This window comes from Dipodomys spectabilis, unplaced genomic scaffold (genome assembly GCF_019054845.1).
Source record: "Dipodomys spectabilis isolate Male_0828 unplaced genomic scaffold, ASM1905484v1 ptg000009l, whole genome shotgun sequence".
In the NCBI taxonomy this organism is placed as follows: domain Eukaryota; kingdom Metazoa; phylum Chordata; class Mammalia; order Rodentia; family Heteromyidae; genus Dipodomys; species Dipodomys spectabilis.
The window spans coordinates 17,117,395-17,140,170 of NW_024870686.1; the positions used below are offsets into that span (position 1 = coordinate 17,117,395).

At 41.8% G+C, this 22,776-nt stretch overlaps 1 protein-coding gene across 4 annotated transcripts in view; it reads left to right on the forward strand.

Moving 5' to 3' along the window:
- Positions 1–21,681, forward strand: part of Irf2 (interferon regulatory factor 2) — an 81,941-nt gene extending 60,260 nt beyond the window's left edge. For all 4 annotated transcript variants that reach the window (XM_042700594.1, XM_042700600.1, XM_042700596.1 and 1 more), the window contains exons 7-9: positions 10,418–10,582; positions 19,209–19,255; positions 20,350–21,681. In XM_042700594.1, the coding sequence (XP_042556528.1) occupies positions 10,418–10,582; positions 19,209–19,255; positions 20,350–20,658 (521 nt within the window). In that variant the 3' untranslated portion in view covers positions 20,659–21,681. The remainder of the gene's footprint in view (positions 1–10,417; positions 10,583–19,208; positions 19,256–20,349) is intronic.
- The last annotated feature ends 1,095 nt before the right edge of the window (positions 21,682–22,776 follow it).

Here is a 22,776-nt window from a genome sequence, read left to right on the forward strand (position 1 = left end):
TAGCTGGGATTGTAGGCATGAATCAGGGTATCTTGCTACAAAGAAAAAAAATTTAAATAAGTTTTTTTATTGTGAAAATACCATATAGAGGGGTTACAATTACATGAGCAAGGTAATGAGTACATTTCTTATCAAGCATGGTTGCCTCCTTGTTTGTTTTTCCCCTACCATCCCTGCCCTCCCATCTCCGTGACTACACTCCCTCCCCTCCAAAAAAATTTTTAATTGAAATATAATATGGACAGTATACATACACATTATAACTACCACCTAAGCAAGAACCACTTAAGGTTCTAAGCAAGGGATGACTAGCCCTGAATTATATAGCTCAGTAAAGCCCCACTGAGATGCTGTGGAAAGTAGACAGGGAAGACCTATACAACACTAGGGGCCCTGCAGTAAACTTGGCTTGATTCTGCTTAGAACTCACAGTTGGGGCTCTGTGGCCTTTAGGTACCATTTGGTGAACGAACTTTGCTCTACTATGGGCTCCTAGTGTTAATCAGAACCACAGAGATTAGATATAACCAGCTTCTTGGCTGGTTACCTACATTTCTGGATTCTCAGTGGAACACTGGCAGCTGGCCAGGCCACAATGGATACAGATGTCAATATGTACTTTGGGTTTGGGTTTTTGGTTTTTGACTATTGAGATATTGGCAGAATATAGTGTAAAAAAGCATAAGGCAAGGCAGGTATGATCTGACCTTTCCCCTAGGGCAACACCCAGGCCCTGTGGATTTTAAAGTGAGGAGTACCAGAGAACAAGTATTCTCTTCACTTCCTGGGGAGAAAGCTGGGGCCTTCCACAGAAGGCAGCTCCACTCGCCCAGGTGATACCTGTCTCGCAGGTGGAATCTGCACTTCCTCGGTGTATTTTCAATGAAGTGAAGGGAGCTCCAGATATTATGGCCAGCCAATTCCAGAGTTCTATCACAATTTTTCTTACCTCTTTTTAATGGCTGTTTTTAATTGGCAACTAATAGTGGTATGTGTATATAGGATACATTGTGATGTGTGGTAGGAAAATTCATTCAAGCTAATGAATACAGCTGTCACCTCACCTTTACTTTAAAAATCTACTCTTTGAACAATTTTGAAATAGGCATTACATTTTTATTGCCTCTAGACATATCATATAGGTAGTGCAGTAGCTCATTAAAATTTATTCCTCAGGTGTGACTATATACGTAAATCAACATCTTTCCCTACCCATATTGCAGTAACCACCTTTCTTCTCTGTTTTCCTGAGGATAACATTTTTAGAGTCCACATATAGGTGAGAACATAAGGTGTTTGTCTTTTGGGGCCTGGCAGTCTCACTTAGTGTAGTGTCCTCCAGTTCCACCCTGCCATTTCAAAAATCATTTGGTTAAGTGTTGTATATAAATTTTCTGTCAGAACCTAGCACCAGTGAGTGACACATGCTCATAATCCTTGCTAATCATGAGACTTAAGATCTGAGGATTGTAGTTCTAAGCCAGCTGAAACAGAAAAGTCTGTGAGACCCTTATCTCCAGTTAACATACAAAAAAGAAGGAGTAGAGCTGTGGCTCAAGTAGTAAAGCACCAGCCTTAAGCAGAAAAGGCTCAGGGACAGAGCCTAGTTCCTGAGTTCAAGCCCCAGACCCAGCACAGACCAAAAACAAACAAATTTTGTCAGGTCTACTGCTCTACCCTTTTTCTATGATTGGTACTATCTGGGGCTAGTATGGGTTTAATGAGTCAGAACTCTCTTTTGGGACAAAGATAATGTTTGGATTTGGTTAGAGAATCACCAATTGGATGGCATGATTTTCTTCCTGGTCTTTATAATAAATTAGTAATAAAGAGCAGCAAAATGTGTGGCTCAAGTGGTAGAGTGCTAGCCTTGAGCTGAAGAGCTGAGGGACAGCGCCCAGACCCCAGAGTTCAGGCCCCACGACTGGACCCAAAAAAAAAAAAAAAAGAGCAGCAAAATGATCATATCTTTCTCATTCATCAGTGGCCCTTACCAGATACATGATTATGTAAGAATAGATTCACAAAGTATTTCAAAGAGAAGGGTAACTTGTGACCATGGCTCACAATAGTCCTATCTCAGACTTTATACCTTTGCAGAGAGTACAGCGTATAGACTCCCAGGTAATTACGTATTAGTTATCATGGTCTTTGTGACTTGTGGGTAAAGGTAAGAAACAGGGATTTTTTTTTTTTTTTTTGGTCTGGTCGTGGGGCCTGAACTCTGGGCCTGGGTGCTGTCCCTCAGCTCTTCAGCTCAAGGCTAGCGCTCTACCACTTGAGCCACAGCGCCACTTCTGGCTTTTTCTGCTTATGTGGTGCTGAGGAATCGAACCCAGGGCCTCAGGCATGCAAGGCAAGTGCTCTACCACTGAGCCACCTTCCCAGCCCCAGAAACAGGGATTTTGGATCTCCTGGCTACTGTGGCATTTCAGATATTCTCTTGTCTGACTATTTCTGTCTCTCTCTCATTCCTTTCCTCTCTCACCGAATGCTTTATTTAAAAATTACATTATTTCTTGCTTTCTATTCACTTGATTCTAAACCTAGGTTCCATTTTAATTTTGTGTTCAGGTCCCGAGATAAAAGCTAGCAATCTTTTCATCCTACTTTGATGTTTCCAAGATTTAAATTGGGGGCTGAACTGAATATTTAACATGATAGCATTCCATATATTGTCTGGAGGCCCTTTAGCTAGGAAACTGAATTGAAAAATCAATAACTGTGTTCAGTGGAAGCCAGGCACTGGCCCATTTTTATTCTGGATATACTAGGCTGATTGCATAAGCATAAAACAGTGAGTGCAAAGCATGAACTCCACTATTGCTCTGACAAACAGACATGGGATTTCCTGCCACAATACCTTGCTGTTTTGTTTTTTGTTTTTTTTAACCAGAGTTCACAACATGTACACACACACACATACACATACACACACACAGAGAGAGAGAGAGAGAGAGACGTTAGCCCATGTCCTGCTCTTGAAACTTTCTCCTTAACAACTGGACTTACTCTTAACCATATAAAGGAGTGGGGTTTTTCCATTGCTGAAATATGTCCTCCAAAGTTCCTGTGCTCCTGCCTGGTTAAGTCAGGACTTGACATCCAGAAAACCTACCCATACTTACCCTTTAAGTGGTGGAGGGGAGAAGAACCCCTCTTAATTTTTATTTTCGTTTAAGCGTTGCATTTTTGCTGGGTGTGTGGTGGCTTCTGTGTTTGGGGAAGAGAAGAAACCAGCCTTGTGTTGAATGGTTCTGGCAGTGGCCAGCTGGCCGCCTGCCGGGCAGCAGTGCTTTTGCTGAGCAGCATGAAAACCGCGTCAGGCCAGGGATAAGAAGTGTGCAGGTGCGGACAGTCTGTCTGACTTGCCCAGGCAGTGCTCACAGCCCCATTGTGTTCCTTGATAAAAGGGAACCCCACCCTTCAATAAAGTAAAGATCCCTTGGAAACAAGGGAGACTATTCAGCTGGCGTGTAGAAAGCCATCCAAACTGACGAGCCATGTAGCAATTAAGAAGCAGTGTATTTGGGATTTTGTATTAATTTTGGCTGCCCACAGTACGACGTTTTTGACCATTGATTTTCAGTTTAACTAGCGAAAGCAAAGTTGCAGTAGTGTATTTTAGGCATAGCCGAGAGACCCAGCTATTAACATAAGACATTTAGTGAACCAATAACATAGAAACGAACTGTGGCACTGGGGCAGGGTGGGTAGGGAGTCCTATGAGGGTCTTGTGGTGAGAAATGAAGGCTTACAGCCTCTGGCAGAAGAATTCATGTGCCTGAGCATGGCCAATGGTGATGATGGTGCTGGGCTGTGAGGTATCTCTCCATCTTGTTCTGTGTTCATTATTCTCTCTCATCCAGTGCTGTTTTCTTAGTGCTTAAGATGTGAATTCCCATCCCCAAGATAAAAAGTCACTTTGGGTTAGGTCTTGAAATAGATGTTATCCCTCTCTGGAGATCTCCCCCGCCTGTGTGTGGTGGGTTAACTATGCCCCCAGGATTTCTCCTGGGAGGGCTGAGCAGTTCCTCATTAAAAATAGGACCCTATAAAGTTCTTAGCATGGTATCTCAGTGTGAACTAAGATACCATGATAGCCTCAAACACTAAAGCAATCATATATTTTATTTTTCTCCAGCAGAGTAGATCTCAGAAAGCTAATTGCGTAGGTAGCAAAGTCTCTACATGCTAGCCCAGAGCTCTGGGTAGTGAAGTTAGGCTTTTGTGTTTTTCGACCTTACACATTTTTCACTTTCTCAAGAAATGTCATCTTATGGTGATGACGTTTATATTAATTTTTTTTTCCAACCCTGGGGCTTGAATTCAGAGCCTGGGTGCTGTCCCTGAGCTTTTTTGCTCAAGGCTAGTATGCATTCTACCACTTGAGCCATGGCTCCGTTCCCATCTGGTTATCTCATGGACTTTCTTGGCTTCAAACCACAATCTTCAGATCTCAGCCTCCTGTGTGGCAAGGATTATAGGCATGCGCTACCGGCACCCAGCAAGGCTATTTTTTCTTTGTTCCCATTCCTTCCCACCTTTATCCTTATTGATAATTAACTAGGAAAATCTCCTGTCCTTTTTTGTTTTGAAACCATAATTCTCAAATCCATCTTCTAGTTCTGACACTGCTTCTGATCCTGTCTTGGCTCTTACCTGGGCTCTGCTTTTATTCTTCCTTCTCCCTGTTCATTCCTTACCTACACTGAGTGATTTCCTGAAAATGCCAGTATTACTGTCACCATTGCCCCCAAAGCAAAGAGTCCCCTTCATGTCTGGTGTCACCTGGTCCTCACCTACCACTTTTATACCTGGTTTTGAACCTGACTTATTCCGAACAATTTAACCTCCATGTGGCAAAGTAGAGTTGGTGGTGGTTTTCATTGCTGCAGCATCTGCTACCAGCTCAGCATATCTCACACAGATTTCTGCTGTCGCACTGTTGACCCTTGAGCTACTGATGAGCTTTCCCCTGGGTTTTCCTGGGACCTAACAGCACACGATGCTGTGTTTTCATGGGGTGAAGCGTTCCACTGAACTAGCCATATTCTTCCTCATATATCTGGATCAGCCTGCTGAGGTAGGGGCTAGCCGGTAGCCAGCCCAGGCAGGGACAGATCCCTGTCCCTAAGGTTCCAAATTCATCACTCAAACCAGTGGTAGCTGTGTTTTATGAAATGCAAACCATGTCTTTCATAAAGATGAATATTCAAAAGACCTGAGTACTAAACCTGCTTTTCAAGTTTTCTGTTTGCCATGTGATCTTGGACAAACTCACTTTTTTGAACTTCAGTTTACATACAAATGTGAAATAATCTTATTTATAAATCTTATTTATAAAATGGAAAACTTTAAAGTTAAATGTGACATGGAAATACTGGTCCTATCGACCTCACAGAGTTATGGTGAGTATCAAATGAGACATATGGATAAATTATTCTTCAGTTCAGATGCAGTAAATAACATGATTATGACAATGCCAAAATCAATTTTGAGCACATTTGAATAGGAAAAGCAGCCACCATGTCTGCTGTGTAGTCAGGCTGGTGTTAAGTTTCAGTGTTCAACTGCTCAAGGTCAAGGATGAATTTTTCCCTATCGTGAGATACTGATGGCCTGAGCTTTTTCTCTTTTCTTAAATTAGTATATATTAATTTTACAAAGGATTTTATTGAGATATGTCCATACATGCTCCTCTGTTACTTTATTATTGCACTCTCTTTTAAAGCAATTTTCAATGTGCTGATGGCCTGACCCACTCAGTAACCTTGGCCATTTAGCTGGCTTTTACATTTTAGCTTTTCATCTGTAAAATGATAAGACCGAACGAACCACTTCAAGGGCTTTTCTGTTTCTAACAGTCTCTCTGCTTTTAAGCACTTTCAGTAGAGCAGGGAAAAAGCTGCTTTCTCTGGTGAGGCCCTATACTAAATCAACAATTGTTAATAAAGTTGGAATGACCTTTTAAGCAATCAGACCAGTCCATCAGTAACTAGCCATGAATAATATTGTACTTCTCAGGGACTAGATTCAGATAAAATTATACTCCTGTGGGTGACTTTGCTTAACTTGCTGACCTTAAGAGCTAGAGGAGCTTGGTGAATTTCTAAGCCATCTAACCATCTGAGAATTTCCCTGGCTCCCAACAAAGAACTGTTGAAAAGAAATGATCTTGTTGGTTATGATCCCAAAGATTCATTATGGTATGACTTGAACGTTTTCACCCTAAGAGGAGCTTTGAATGCCAAGAGTAGTTCACTTTGAATTCCGTGAAAGCTTTCATTTGGGGACATTGTCACAAAGAAGTTGAAATTTGGGGTCAGGGAAAGCTGTTCTTGAATCCTGGTTCTGCCATGTACTTGACTTACTCCAATCTCTTCTGATGATGTTTCATTCCAAAATGAGGATCATAGTTGTGCCTTTCTCAAAGGTCTGGGAGGACTAGGGGGTAGAGATGGAGAGAAAGGGATGTGCTTCAAAAATCAGATTTTTTTAAAATTAGATTTGTATTATCTTTAAGTAGTCATACAAAGGGGTTACCATTCAAGGTGTCAGTTGATGAGTACAATCAATGCATCTTGATCCATAGTACCACCTTCATCGCTCTTCCCTATCCTTCCCAATCCCACCCTTTCCTTGTTTCATAGGATATGACTGCATTCTCCTCCCTTCTCTCGCCATTTGTCTATCCCTCTGCCATTGCCCTCCCCATTAAGAGTGAACCTAAGGAAGTTAGGTTTTGTTGTCACTATTTGTCTGTCAGCATCCAGAGGAATGCCATGGAGAGAGACCAATTAGTGACCCTGTATAAGTGTCCTCACTGGGGCTTGGAGGGAAGAAAGTGCTCAAACAACACAACTCCAGCAGGGGAACTTAGCCTCGAGGGTAAAGTAATTATGTAATCAGTGTATCTTAGCCCAGAAGTCAAGAACTTAACCTTCCTGCCACAGACAACAGCATTCAGGATACATGTAAAATTTGAGCAGAAGTATTTATCTGCCTTTTTTTCATATGCCACATATATTAGGTAGAATATGGTAAAATAACCCTTTTCAGGTGTATAGTTCTGTATGTTTTGACAAATGCAGTTATGTAACCAACACCATATTCAGGACAGAATGTTTTCCTCGCCCCCAAACCTTTTCTGCCCAACTCCCATAGCAACAGCACATGCTGCTGCGTCTTGGTCTAAAAGAACCCACTTGGTGGAATTTTTAACGTTTTTCTAGAAAGCATGTTCTGTCCTTGGAAGCTGTCATGAACTATTCCTGCAGGACTCTGGCTCCAGTCAGGGAATCTGAATCATTCATTAATCATTCAGCAGAGATTTATGGAGCTCTTCTGTGCAACCTGCCATAGGCATGTGCTGTGAAGGACACAGAAAGTTCTGATGCTAGCTCTCAGCTCTCAGGAGCCATAATTGGGTGATAGACATAAATAAGCTTAATGAGAATATGCAGAGTCAACAACAAACACAAGGTAGAAAGTCAAGAATACCATAAGGTTGTGTCAACTGTTCTGTTTGGTCTGAGTCCCCAGACAGGGAGAGGCCTCAGAAGACAAACATGCCGGTCTGTGCCACGGGGTCTCAAAAAAAAAAACCTCTCACCTCCTTTCCCTCAGCTGGAAAAATTAACTTCTCCTCCTCAACTTCCTTCTTGTGGCTCCCCCTTCTTACTTTCTCCTTCCTTTTTAATTTTCTTTTCACTTTTTCACTGCCTTCAGTTTACTCCCTGGATTATTATGAGCTGGCTTCTTGCCACTAGATTTCTTACAGACCCATCCTTGACTCCACTGATTGCCCCTGCCCCTCATAGTACTGGGTAACAGTGTCTGTGCCAAACAAGTATTCCACAGATCTGCTAGCTGAATAACTGAGCTGGGCATTGTGGGGGAAACAAGTGTGGGACAGAATCCCTGGGCAGAACAAAAAAGGTAACCTGAGCTGCCATCTTGTTTATAGCTTGATGTCTTGCTGTCAAAGGAGGGACAGTTGCAAAAGAGAAAGTTTTGGAGTATTCGAAGTTAAACTGGCTTTAAGTTTGTGTACAGTCTTCATCATACCTTATTGTGTAGAGTATTTCTTGGATCCCTCCCTCCAAACAATGCTTTTGGTTCTGTCTCTACCACCAAGTGCTTCTTAGAATGTGGGCTAAGATAGGATGGTGTTTTGCTTTTCTGCTGTTTTATTTACTTGGGAGGGGCAGAAGAAACTTGAGAGAGGTAAATTCCAGCACTCAGTCTGAGTCAAATGAACTGCATAATTGATACCTTTATACTCAAATGGGATAGTCCAAAGGATGAAATAAGAATTTGGGAGTCTGCCTGCCATATATAGCAAGACTTCTTTCTCTTTAATTACATCTCTGCCAGGAAAATCTAAACAGGATCCAATTTCTCTTCCATTCTGTGTGCTGTGGCTTTGTGAACTTTTTCAAATCACGTTCTCAATCTCCTTTCTCACATCTTCTGTGCCTCCCTTTCTTTATAAAATAGCCTATATTCTTACCCCTGTCCAAAACTTTCCCTAATTAGAAATCAGATAATATCCTGATCATCTCTAAAAGCAATTAAAACAAGAGCTTGCTTATAAAAAAAAAGTTCTTCAGCAAATGAGATACTTTAAGTAACAGAAGAGCCCATTCATGTTAGCTGATCTGTCAAGAAACCTGTCAGGTAAATACAAGAACACAGAGCATGCCTAGAACTCATGCTTTGCAAATACAGATAAGTCATCTTACCTCTGTTACAGAGTTTCTTTATTGATATCAGGATAAGGATGGTGTCCCTGTCTTTCTCAAGTGTTGAAATATTAAAATAACTTACACATGTGTGGGTGTAGCATTGACTAAAGTGGCAAAGTACCACATCAGGAATGTATCTTTCAATCAACTGTGCCAAGTCAGTTCTGTTTGAAATTAGGACAATGCATTAGGGACATTGCACTTTTAGAAAACAGGGAAATAGTGTTTTTTACCTAGACTGCAAGAAGATGCAGGCATTAGATTCTCTGGGCTAGTTAGAATACAAAATATTTAGCCACTCCAGTAAATTTGGCAAATCTTGTAGAACTAAACACATAATTCTAATATAAGCTAGCAATTTCACTCTTGGGTGTTTCCCCCTGAGAAATAGAAACTTATATTCACCCAGAACATAAACACAAACATTCATAGCAGTCTTTATGCAACCCCAAATAACCTTTAACTGGTGAATAATTAAATAGATGGATACAGCCATACCATGGAATACCACTCAACAATTAAAAAAGAATGAACTGTTAATTCACACAACTTGGGTGACTTTTCAGGGAATTAGGCTGAATGGAAAAAGGTAATCCAAATGGTTACTATATGAAGCCATTTATGTAACTTTCAGAAATTAGAAAAGTTAAAGCAACAAGGGACAGGCGAATGGCTACCGGGGTAGGAACAAAGAGGTGGGTTGGTGGATGTAGTTATTTAAGATGATAGAAGTACTCAGTAGTTCGATCGACTATGGTGATAGGTATAGGTCCGTGAAACAAGGTGATAAAATAGCGAAGATAAAATTGCACACAGGCATATAATGGGAGTACAAGTAAAACGGAAGAAATCTAAACAAGATGGCAGATTGTTGTCAGTGTCAACATTGGACTCTACTTTTGCAAGATGTTAGAGGAAACAGTAAAGACCACACTGATCTCTATTATTTCTTAAAACACTGAGATTATATGCAGTTGTCTTAAGATAAAAAGGTTGAATTTTAAAAATATGGCTACTTCGAAGTCAGATTGATCAGAATTCATGTTATCAGTGCCTGGGCACTTAATACTACTAATGATTATTAGAAGTGGATTACATTGTTCTGACGTTTTGGACAATTAATTGTATTCAGAACAGGAAGAAGACTATGACTAGAGCCCCTCCCATGTGAGCAGTGACACGGTGGAGTGGGTTTTTATGTCTTTTCCTTCACATTAAGGTTTGATAAAAATCTCTCTGGACCACAGAACTAAGAAAAATAACCTTCCTTCAGAGCAGGAGCAAAGCACAGAAATAGGTCAAGTTCAAAGCACTGACATCTTTACCCTGAGGCTAGCTAGGTACAGTGCAGCCTGTAGCCATTAGCTGTGACTAGGTTGAGTTTGAAACTTTGCTGAGCAGAGCAGGACAGTGTCGCATGGACATGCCCCTAGCAGGCATGCTGGGGACACACTCAGGGAGCTAGGCTATTAGCAGGCTGCTTCTCTGGAGACAGGAATCCAGATTTCAGGCTTATTTTTCAGCTTCCTGGCAGGTAATGTGTGACCATGAGGAAATCTGACTCCTGAATGTCAGCTTATTTCTGTTGGAGATGGTTTTTCTTGAGAATGTATGCTAGAATTATGATGTCAGTTCTTACGGACATTATGGCTTACTTTTCTTTGCAGTTGTAGGACAGTCCCATCTGGATAGCAACATTGAGGACCCAGAGATTGTCACTAACCCACCAGACATTTGCCAAGTAGTAGAGGTGACCACTGAGAGTGATGATCAGCCAGTCAGCATGAGTGAGCTCTACCCTCTGCAGATCTCCCCCGTGTCTTCCTATGCAGGTAAGTGGGCAGGCGGGCAGCTTGGGGACTCAGTGGGGAATGAGACAGTGCAGTCCTTTAATCTGGCATCTTCTTGTTTCACTATACAACAGAAAAATCTCTCCTGTCTCAGGAATAATTCTTGCTGGAGTTAATTCTGTTTTTCAGTGTGTGGGCTTTGTTTGGTTTTGTACCAGGGCTTGAACTCTGAGCCCTGCATCCTTGCTTACCTTTTTAATTCATGGCTGGCACTTTACCACTTGAGTCACATCTCTACTTCCAACTTTTTGTTGGTTAATTGGAGATGAAATTCTTGAGGATTTGTCTTCCTTGGCTGGCTCTAAACCATGCTTCTTACATCTCAGTCTCTAGAGTAACTAAGATTACAGATGTGAGCCGTCAGCACTTGCTAGCATTATTTTTTACTTTTGGTTGTTTTGTTTTTGTTTTTGTTTTTGTCACTGTGTGGACTGAACTCGAGGCCTGGGCACTGTCCCTGATCTCTTTAGCTCAAAGCTAGTACCCCACCACTTTGATCCATAGCACCACTTCCAGTTTTATGGTAGTTAGTTGGAGATAAATGTCTCACAGGCTTTTCTGCCTGGGCTGGCTTTGAACCAGGATCCTCAGATCTCAGCCTCCTGAGTAGCTAGGATTAGGATTGCAGGCATGAGCCCTCAGGACCCAGCAACTCTTGCTTTCTTAATCAACCTTTTTAGTTTTAATACTTCTTCTTTAGAAGACATGGTGACAGCATTTATTTACTTGATCACTCATAACAATTTCACTTGTGATTGGGAGCAGTAGCTCATTCGAGTGGGGTTTGTGTGAATTGACAGATTTTTCAGTAGTATTCAGCGGAATTTCAGTATGCTTAAGGTAAATGGGACTTTAGAAATCATTTCTTCCAGAGCGTTCTCTTTTAGAAATAGAGAGTTTTCGCTTGAGGTCATACAACCAGGAAATTTATAGTACAGAACTTTGTACCCTCAAGATCATTGCTTAGATCCTTCTATTTCACTCTACCGGGCTGATGTGTCACCTCCGTGTATTTTCTCCCTTCCTTTCTATTTAGTGCAGCTTCTAACTGGGCCAGGCAGGCTACTGAGCCCATTTCTAATTCCTCAAGGAATTGGTCCAGCCAGCACTACAAAGGATTAAAATTATTCCGAAGATGATAATTCCTTGCTTCACCTCCAGTTGCATCATCTTATACTCTCTCCAGGATGATCCCCATTTAATTTTTTGGAACTCAATCATAATTAGGAAAGGTAAATTCTGAGTCAGTATTCATGCTTGTAAATATTCAAACTAAAAGGCTGAGACCCTCACAGGGGAAACTACAGCTTACTCTTAGCTGATGGCTCAGGGATTCTTCCCGTGTTCTTCACACAGTCCAAAACAGAATGTCCTCCCAGAGGGTGCCACCCTGCCTCTGGCACAGAATCCACGTGACCATTAAAGTTGATTCACATGAATGGTTGTTTGTGAGTTTTCAGCTGCTAAATTAACCTCATAGTCCTTAATGCCAACTTTTTTTTCTTTTTTTAAACTGAGCTTCAAAGAATATTGAACATAAAAACTGTCATCTGTGGGGCTGGGAATGTGGCTTAGTGGTAGAGTGCTTGCCTAGCATGCATGAAGCCCTGGGTTCTATTCCCCAGTACCACATGAACAGAAAAAGACAGAAGTGTTGCTGTGGCTCAAGTGGTAGAGTGCTAGCCTTGAGAAAAAGAAGCTGAAGGACAGTGACCAGGCCCTGAGTTCAAGCCCCAGGACTGGCAAAAAAAATAAATTTGTCATCTGTAAGTGTTATTAAGTGCATTTGTGTTGCTGTGTAGCCATCATCACCATCCATCTCCAAAATGCTTCTCATCTTGTAAAACTGAAATTCTATTCATTAGAAACTAATTCTCCATTTCCCTCTCCACCCCAGTCCTTGGCAGTCACTGCTGTACTTTCTGTCTTGGTGAATTTGGTTTCTCCAGGTAGCTTTGTAGAACTATACAATTCTTTGTCCTTTTGCAACTGGCTTATGTCATTTAGCATACATCTTAACATAAAAGGAATGTGAGAACAAATCTTGGCTACTGAAAACTTACAATCACCTTCTTATATATCAGACTACCTTCTTATACATCAGACTGATATCTGCCAGTCTGGCTTTGATCTTAGCGGATTTTTAATAGCTATATTATTTGTTACTTGTGTCTTGGTAGCTATACTAAATGCCTAGTATGGATTGACTTGCTTAATTTTCAATTTTCCTCTTTAAAAATGAGGAAGCTTCCAAATGTGGATGACTCATACCTGTAATCTTAGCTACTCAAGAGGCTGAGATCTGAGGATCACAGTTCTAAGCCAGCTTGGGCAGGAAAGTCTGTGAGACTTTTGTTTTAATTTTAATTTTATTGTACAGAGGGGTTATAGTTACATAAGTGAGTACATTTCTTGTTACCCCCTCCCCAATTTTTCTCCCACTTTTTCTCCTCCCCAATCTCCCTTCCCCCCAATTTGTAGAGATCTGTGAGACTCTTAGTACCAATAAACTACTCAGAAAAAGCTAGAAGTAGCACTCTGGCTCAAGTGGTAGAGTGGTAGCCTTGAAAAAAAAAATCTCAAGGATAGCACCCAAGCTCTGAGTTCAAGCACCAGGACTGGCACCAGATAAATAAATAAATAAATAAATAAATAAATAAATAAATAAATAAATGAGGAAACTGAGGCTGATGTGGATAAAATGATTTGTCCAAGGCTGTAGAGCTGGCAGCACAGGTAGTATTTGTTGATGCTGATGCCAAAGGTCTGTTTTTAACCATCATGGCAGTGCTGCCCTGGCCACATGAGTCTGAATTTTGTGTCCCATTTACTTTTTACAAAGATCCACCAAGAAGGAAGACCAGAAAGCTCATGCTGTAGCTTCCCAATGGAGATAACTGGAGGAAGAAACACTAAATTATGTTGCTTCCATTTGTATAGCTACAGCTAAAAGTTAGTTGCTTTCTTCTATGACTTGTTACATGTTACAATGTTATAATGCTGGCATTATCATGCTCTGTGGGGTGGTGCTTTAGAGTACACTTTTATGTTAATCTATTTAGCAAAACTTTCTTGAAGTCTTCTTGGTGATTCTGTCAAGATCTCTTTCTGTTTTTGCCAGCAGTGTCATTTTTCTGTAGGAGAAGCATCCCAAGAACAGATGATCCATGCAGAGAGAAATGAAAATTTCATTACCCTTTTCAGGACATCTGCATAGATTTCAAAAAAGGGATTTCAATGCCAAAGATGGCAGGCAGCAGGAGGTTTTGTTGGAGCTTAGTTTTGTAGCCTGACCTTTGGTTCTTTCCATTGTTTTCATTGTATAAATTCTTCAGAATCTTCAGGAGTAGTAGAGACTGAGCTGAGTTATTCTATCATTGCTCCTTTTCTAGAGCTTACAGACGCACAAGAAATTTGTTCCTGCCCAGGGCTATTGTTTCAGTAAGGAATTTTGTAACATTCTGCTAGGAAGGACAGCTTTCTGAGTCATGTTACTTGTTTTATGTTTCTCAGTGTAATAGGTTGTTGGTTCGTGACAGACTTCCTTTGTTCAGTTTTACTCATTTCTTCTAGCCACCTTCATTCTCTTGTTCAAGGAACTGCTGTTTGGAGGCTGTTTGCTATTATTGAACTATAATCCCAGTAGTATTACAAAACTACATTCACTTTTACAAATCCATCTTCTCCTCTGGTCTAAATGCAATGGTGAGAAAGAGACCATTTCTTTTTCTTTAAATTTTGTTATTTTTATTATAGAGGTGATGTACTGAGGGATTACAGTTACATAAGTCTAGTAAGGGGTATATTTCTTTTTGGACAGTGTCACCCCTTCCCTTGCTCTCTCCCAGTTTTCTCTCCCATTCCCACCCACAAGTTGTGTAGTTCATTTTCAGCATTTTTTGCTGCATTATTCACCCTTTGTCCCTCCACCTCTGTGCCTCCCCTTACATTTTCAAAGACATATAAAGGAACAAACAGAAGAGAGAGACAATTTCTTTGTTGAATTTGTTGTTGTTGTTGTTGTTTGTGTGTATGGGGGGGGATCATGGGACCTGAACTCTGGGCCTGAGTGCTTTCCCTCAGCTTTTCAGCTCAAGACTAGCACTCTACCCCTTGAGCCACTGGGCCACTTCCAGCTTTTTCTGCCTATGTGGTGCTGAGGAATCGACCCCAGGGCTTCATGCATGCAAGCCAAGCACTCTGCCACTGAGCCACCTTCCCAGCCCCTGTTGAATATTTTAAGACAATATCAAATTCTAGTTATCTTTGTAAAATTTTTGTACTGGGGAGGGATATATGAAGGCCTAACCTGCGGAAGCACTAGGGAATAGTCATTTTGATTAATTTTTTGTTTGCAAGGTTTGGGCTTGAATCCACCACTTCTTGCATATTAGGCAAGTACTACCATTAAGCTATACTGCAGCCTTCATTTTGTTTTTCAAGGTCTACCATGAAGCAGCTGCTTGCCTGATCGTTGATGGCTTGCAGTAGTATTTTTAGGAAGAGGAGGTAGAGAATGATTTTGAGAAGAAAGCATAATGCATAGGCCAACTGGTTAGAATCAAGAAAGTGGACACTACTTCCCAACTAGCAGTGAAGACCTTTGAGTTCTTTGCCGAAATCATATCAGGTATACATATATTGGAGTAGGACAAAGAGACATTACCTTTGAGACTAAGTTTAGTCTTCAAATGAAAATAATTGAGGAAATGATTCCTGGAAAAGAGTCTCTATTGCTCTTGTTTTGTTGGACTAGAAGGTTCCAGAAAATACGCCAAACATCATTTAGTGCAAACATGCTGTACATAAAATACATCATCCCTCTCCCACAACAATAGATATGGCAGTATATATCCCCAAGGAATTATTTTAAAAACTGAGATGAGATGGATTATGAAGTTAAAACCAGCAGCATCCTAGGATCTGGACTGCTGTGGAAAAATATGTGACGCCATCTGACCCAAATCACTCTCTTCCCTCACCCCAGTTGTTTGCAGGAAAACAGACAAGAAAGGCTAACCAAATTACTCATCTACCTGTTATGTGAGTAACAGTTAAGTGTCTAAACATTTTCAGTTTATACATAGCATGCTTGTAAGGCAACTCCCTTTTTTTCCCTTTTTAAACTCCAGCATGTCCAAAGTTAGTTAAAAAACAAATAAAAAAAACCAAGCTAATCAGAAGGGAAAATGAAATGAGAACACAGGTCAATATTTGTGCTGTAATATTGATCTGAAAGGAGCATCTGCAGTGAACTGGTTAGTCATGTAACAAGTCACCCCTGCCATGGGAATGGTAGAATACAACTCAAAGAACAAGAGTGGAGCTCTGAGCCGACCATTTGGGAGAGAATGGCTGTGGGAACTTGCATTTGTCTAAAGGGTAGAGTGGTTGGGAGTCCTCAGAGAGCCTTGGGCATCTCCAACTCCCAGGCTGCAGGTTGTAAAGGCCATTTAAAAATAATAAAATAAAATCATAGTGTATTAGCCAATTTTCCTATTCTGTGACAGAATATCAGAAATAAAGGGAAAAGGGGTTATTTTGGTTCATGGTATCATAGGCTTCCTTTCATGGTTGCTTGGCTCCATCCCTTTGGGTCTTTGACAAGGATGAGCATCATAGTGAGAACAATACTGCTCATATAATGGCAGCCCATAAACAGAGAGAAAAAGGAAGAGCCCTGGGGGGGGGGGGGTCTCCTCACGTGTAAGGTCACGACCTCCAGTGGCTTCACTTTCGTTTACTAAGCCTCACATCCTAAAGTTTCCGATCCCTGCCCCAACCATCATCTGGAAACCTAGTGTTCAACACATGAGTCTCTGGGAGACATCTAAGATCCAAACTATCATACCCCATTGCAGGTGTACATTCTTTATAACTATTTCAAAAGCAGTTATCTTCATTTAGAAATATTGTTCCTCCACCAGCATTTGTGTTAGCTGGACACCTAAGTTCAGCATGCGTGTATCATCTCTTGTCTACTTTTTCCTTATGTTAAAAATTGGTACTTAGACGAAATACCTTTCTTACTATCTTTGTGGTCTGTGAAAGGTCTTTAACCCAGAGGCCGGCTTCCAAACCTACCAAGCAAGTACCACTTGGGTTTGGTGGAATCCTAGAATCTTGATGTCAACGGCTCTTTCTCCTGAATCTGCAGCCCCCCCAAATCATGCCTAGTGGCAGTTGTTTGCAGATGACCATGGTATTTATAGAAGGCCCATTAGGTGTGGAAAGGGGCTTGGCATGTGCAGAAGGAAGAGGAACTTGGCTTCAGAGCACAAACAAAGCTAATAAAAATGGAAAGGGGATCTTGAAGTTTGGCCAGCGGAAGAGCCAGCGGGGAAGCAGAGTCGTTTTGTTCTGTGTGGGTCCCTGGAATCAGAACAGTTTTTTTTTTCTCCATCATGCTGACTCAGAATGTGACTTTGGCAAGTTTCTCAACATCTCTGTTCCTCTTTATTTCTTCTTCTTCTTCTTGGAAGTGGCAGTCCTGCCTTCTGCCTCCTGCCCTCCTGCCCTCAGGAGACTGATCTATGGTTGGGGTTTGCAGAGATGTTTCCTTTTCTGTTGTGTTTAGGTTGTTTTCTGTATGGAAACATGGCTGCGCCTAGCATTGTCACTTTGTCTTCATAACTTGGCTTGCCAGCAGGTCTAAGCCAGGGCCTTTCTTGGGCATTTATGGCTCCCAGCTGGGTATGCTATGGTGAAATACACTTGACAAGAGGACTGTCCTTCAGCTGCTTGTGGCCAGTCCTCACTGACCACCCACTGTGTGAAGCCCTTGGGGAAGAGTGGCTACATGTAGAACACTCCCAGGTGGAGCCTGTGGAGTCGCCATGCGTGCAGGTTGTTTAAGGAGCACACAGTCTTTCCACCTGTTGCCTTTACTTTACAAGGAGCTCTGGTTGGAGGAAAGGACTCTGTCTGGCCTGCAGCCATCTCAGTTCTACCTCCAGGAAGATGCGAGACTGGAAGCCAGTCTCTCATGAGGGGCAGGGTGGAAAAAGGTAGAAGGCTCTAGAGCATACTAGCTTTGCTGCATAGGAAGGGTAATAATAGATGCTTTTCAACTTAACATCCTTGTGAGGGCTAAACAAAGACCTATGTACAAAGGCTGTGAGTCAGCCGAGCTCACAGAACACTGCAAATGTCCACAGTTCTTGCCTGTGTGCAGGCTTTGTCTCTAAAATAAATGACGCAGATGACATGAGCTCCGAGAGCCTACATATTTTAGTTTCTCTCTTCTAGGAATTCATTTTGCAATGGCTATGAACACGGAGAAACTGTGTCCTTTCCATTTTCTTATTTTAAGAAGTAAATTTCTGCTCTTTAAAAAACCCTTTTATTGTAGGTACAGATGCTGTATAACCATTAACTGTTGATTTTGACTCATTAATCCAGCCTGTCATACAAGTCCAATGTCAAAGAATGATGATTACTTCGTATGCTGTTTGCTGCTAGACCACATGCTAGGCCTTTCCAAACACCCTCTCACTTTACTCATCACATAACGCCCTTTGGAAGATGGTAGTTAACACCCTCATCTTTTCTGAAAGGAAAAGTATAGCTAGTGCTGTTAAGAAACCTACTCTGTCTCTCCACTGGCAGGCAGAATCAGGATGGCAACTGATTAGCTGTTTATTGCTGCCTAACAATGGAGCCCCAGTTAATGGCTTAAGATAATACACATTTATTTATTCTAACCCACATAGCTTCTGGGGGGTTGGAGTCCAGCTGCCGAAGTCTCCCTAAGTTCCAATCAAAGTGTTGGCTAGGACTGCATTTCATCTGAGGCTCCACTGGGGAAAGATCCAATTCCAGGCTCACATAGTTTTGGTCAGAATTTAGTTCCTTACAAGTTGTTAAATTGAGATCTTAAGTTTCTTCTTGGCTTTTGCCTGGAAGCAGCCATTGGTTTTTTGCCATGTGAGCCTTCCTAACATGACCAGCCAACAACAAAGTCTCTTCCAAAGACAGTTTCCATCTTATGTGACATGATCATAGACATGTAATGTTTACATCCTAGCATTCCATGATCCTTGCCATATTCTCTTCACTAAAGGAATATCTTACCCCCATTTAAGAGGAGGGATTTCCAGAGAAAGTGAGCATTAAGTGAGCACTTTGGAAGCTACTCTAAAATCTGGCCACCCATAGCATCCCAGATAGAAGATGCACTCGGATACTAATAGGATGGGATGTAAAGAAAACTTTGAGGGATTGGAATAATTGAGGAAGACATCTTGGAAAACGTCCATTCTGAGTTGGGATTTCCATACAGTGGTTGTCATGGACCAAAAGAGTATATGTGTGGGCACTGTGGGTAGAGCTGAGGGAGGAAAGGGCACCTCACTGGAAGGCCATGACTAAACATAGCCTTGAAATGCCAGCCTACCCTCAAATCTTGTAGGGGGAGGAGAAAGGGGTTAGCAACAGAATTCAGAATCACTCTAGCTTCTTCAGTGTACAAATTTGACCTTATAAGGAGGGGGGGATGTGCTTAATTACCCGTTTCAGAAGTATGGATATAGCTTTCCTAAAATGCTGCATGCACCCCAGATTATCTGGAGGGATGGGAATGATGGCCCTGTCTTCTCTCTATGAACAGAAAGCGAAACTACGGATAGTGTGCCCAGTGACGACGAGAGCGCCGAGGTAAGCCTGCTTCTTTACCTGCCTATGCTTTTAATCGTGAGTTTCACTTTTAGATTTCTTTGTGTAGAGTAAAATGTCTATAACCTAAAAGTTATCACACTTCTGGATTGTGTTGAGCACTGAATGGCAGGAAAGGGAATAAATTGTCACGCGCAGAAAGAAAGGCTATGATAGCAGGAAGAGGAAACTGAAGTTTCAGCCAGGAAAAGCTGGTGTTTTTACCACTGTAAACATCCTAATTCACTAGCAGAAATAGAACAGCCTGCATGGCTGAAAGCAATGACCAGAAGTAAACATCACAAAGTGCTAAACAGAATTATTTCCACATATACATGGTCCCTCTCCCTCCGTGATCTTGCCCAGGGGCTGGTATGTATGTCTAGTCTCGGTTCTCAATCTGCCTGCTTCCAGCTTCCCTCCTGTAGGGTCACACAATAGTCGGAAATGGCTCTGTGATGGTGATGGGAATAGAAGAGAGAAAGATGGAGATAGAAGCTAATGGTAGTCTGAACTGGTGCTACCTCAATGTACCCGTCACTTAGGAGTGAAGAGCAGGAATTCTGGAAAGGCACTAGGGATCCATGCTTATATGAATTCCAGTCTGGATTCTTCCAGGTCAGAGATCTAGCTCCTTCTCTGGATGGCGACCCTTGAGGATCTTTAGTCTGTACCTGTGTAAAAGCAATCAAGGGCCATTCATGGTTCCTAAAGCCCCTCGCTTTCCTCCCTTTAAAAATGCAGAAGAAGCAAATCAGAAATCAGTAGTCCAGAAGCAAGTCACCATGACGGATTGTCTGTCATGGCTGGAAACCTACACTAGGAATGGTCAGCTGGGTAGCCAGGCCACAGGAGAGCCAGAATCTACCTACTTTCCTTGTCATATTTCTGGGAGCTAGTAAATGCAAATTGTTTTTTTTTTAATGGAATAGAAACCATTGCTTGGGATCTGAATTAGGTGGATGTAGATTTCCGTTGAAAGATGTAGAAATGCTAAACTTGTTCATTCCATGAAAAAGAATTGAATTCAAACAGCCACACACAAGGACAGTTGTTGCATTTCCAGAAATCCATTCAGTGATTCTTTTCCTTGAAAGGGGAGACCACACTGGCGGAAGAGGAACATTGAAGGCAAACAGTACCTCAGCAACATGGGGACAAGGAGTACTTACCTGCTGCCCGGTATGGCGACCTTTGTCACTTCCAACAAGCCAGATCTGCAGGTCACCATCAAGGAGGAGAGTTGTCCGGTGCCTTACAACAGCTCCTGGCCCCCATTCACAGACCTCCCTATCTCTGCCTCTGTGTCCCCTGCACCTAGCAGCAGTCGGCCTGACCGGGAAACCCGGGCCAGTGTCATCAAGAAAACATCGGATATCACCCAGGCCCGAGTCAAGAGCTATTAAGCCTTTGACTGTCCCTGGTGGTTGTTGGGGTTTCTTGGCTTTGTGTTGTTGTTTGTTTGTATTTTATTTTTCTCTTTGACACCTATTTTAGACAAATCTAAGGGGGAAAAAAAAAAAAACCTTGACAATAGAACATTGATTGCTGTGTCCAACTCCAGTACTGGAGCTTCTTTTTAACTCAGGACTCCAGCCCTTTGGTAGACACATATCTCTAGAACCTGCTGGATCGCCCAGGGCTACTCCCTCAAGTTCAAGGACCAACAGCCACACGGGCAGTGAAGGTGCTGCATTGCCTACGGTCAAGGCCAGCATGGTGGAGTGGATGGCCTCAGAATGGACGAGAAAATGTGAACTAGCTGGAATTTTTTATTCTTGTGAATATGTATATAGGGCAGTACTAGCAACATTGCAGTCTGCTTCTGCACCTTATCTTAAAGCACTTACGATAGGCCTTCTTGTGATCTTGCTCTATTTTACATTCAGCCGTCCCCTTCTGTGCCCATTACCCCACCTCCCAACGATCCCACCCAGTCCATTCCTCCTTTTCCTCCCCTCAAGGCTGCGTTGCACATCCTGGAGGAGGGGAAGAAGAAAACTTCTCCACAGATGTCCCATTTTAAGACTGCTTTAAAAAAAAAATCTCTAATCTGCTATGCTTGAATGCCACGCGGTACAAAGGAAAACTATCATGGAAAGAAATAGTGTGCAAATTCCCAGATTTTCAAGACAAAAATACTCTAATTCTAACCAGAGCAAGCTTTTTTTATTTTTTATACAGGGGAATATTTTATTCAAGGTAAAAAAAAATTCTAAATAAAATATAATTGTTTTTTATCTTTTCTACAGCAAATTTATAATTTTAAGATTCCTTTTCTTGTTTATCAGCAGTTGTATTACATCCTTGTGGCACATTTTTTTTAATTTTGTAAAGGTGGGAAAAAAAAGCTTTTATGAGCTCATGTAGCAATCAAATTATCCTGTGGATTGATAATAAATGAATATGATATATAGTTAAATTTTTAACGGGCATCACTCCTGGCTTTGTCTGTGTCTACATAGGGTACAATGGTAGGACAAGGCTTCCAAAGTATCATCTGTGCTTAGAGACCAAAATGTTTTCCCTCGTTGGCCACAAGAAAGCCTCTTGCTAGGAGGCTACAGGATGCTCTAGCACTTGACGACTTGTGTCATAAGCTCCCAAAGACCCTGTGCTGCCTATCTTCCTTTGCTCATCAATTGTGCTCAGAATGGGGATTTGTCTCCATGACACCTTTTTCCCAGGTCACCTGAATTATAAAGTTCAAGGGCATGAGTGGAGCTGTGTCTGGTATGACTCTGAAGCACATCTGTTTATGTGCTCCATGGCTTTCTTCTGTGAACAGATTCCACCCACATCTGTTTTTCCTGTTCTCATCCTTAGACATCTATGGGTAACTGAAGTTTGGTGTCGATGGCACATTCTAGATGCCCAGATAAGACATTTTCAATAACAAGAAAGAGTTGGATTCAGACTCCCTGTCAGTCACTCTTAGATCCAGGCCTTGCCCTCAAAATATAGCCCATGTCTTTTAGAGCAACCAAAATGACTTAAAGACTACTGTCTCTATTACCCACTCGGTAACCAGGTATAGCTTTGACCTTGAAAAAGCCACTCCCCTAACCCTCATGCTTCCTGTGAGTACTAGAATACCAGCTGCCCACCTCCCACCTATGAACAGTTGTAAACAGGTTGTTAAGTTAATGTTTGAAAAGGTTCCTTTGATTTATGAAAGGACAAAGGCCTGTTTTTATTACTATCTTTTCACGTCTGGCTATAGATGTAATTGGTGGTCATAAAATTATCCACCCTGAACAGAAGTCAACTGCTGTGTCTTACTAGTTGTTGTGTAGTGTGGGATGCCCCGTTAAGATGGCTGACTGCTTCTGTAGGAGATGTCCTATTGATTCCTTAGTGAAAGGAAAAGTCCTGAGGTCTCAAGTAGACAGGAGGAAGAAAAATGAGATGGACTCAATCCCGGAATATGTTGCTACTTAGAAGTACTTAAGATGCGTTGGGAATACGTGCTCTCCTGATTGGCATCTGTGTGAGCTGATAACAGTTTTATGATGGGTTTGGTT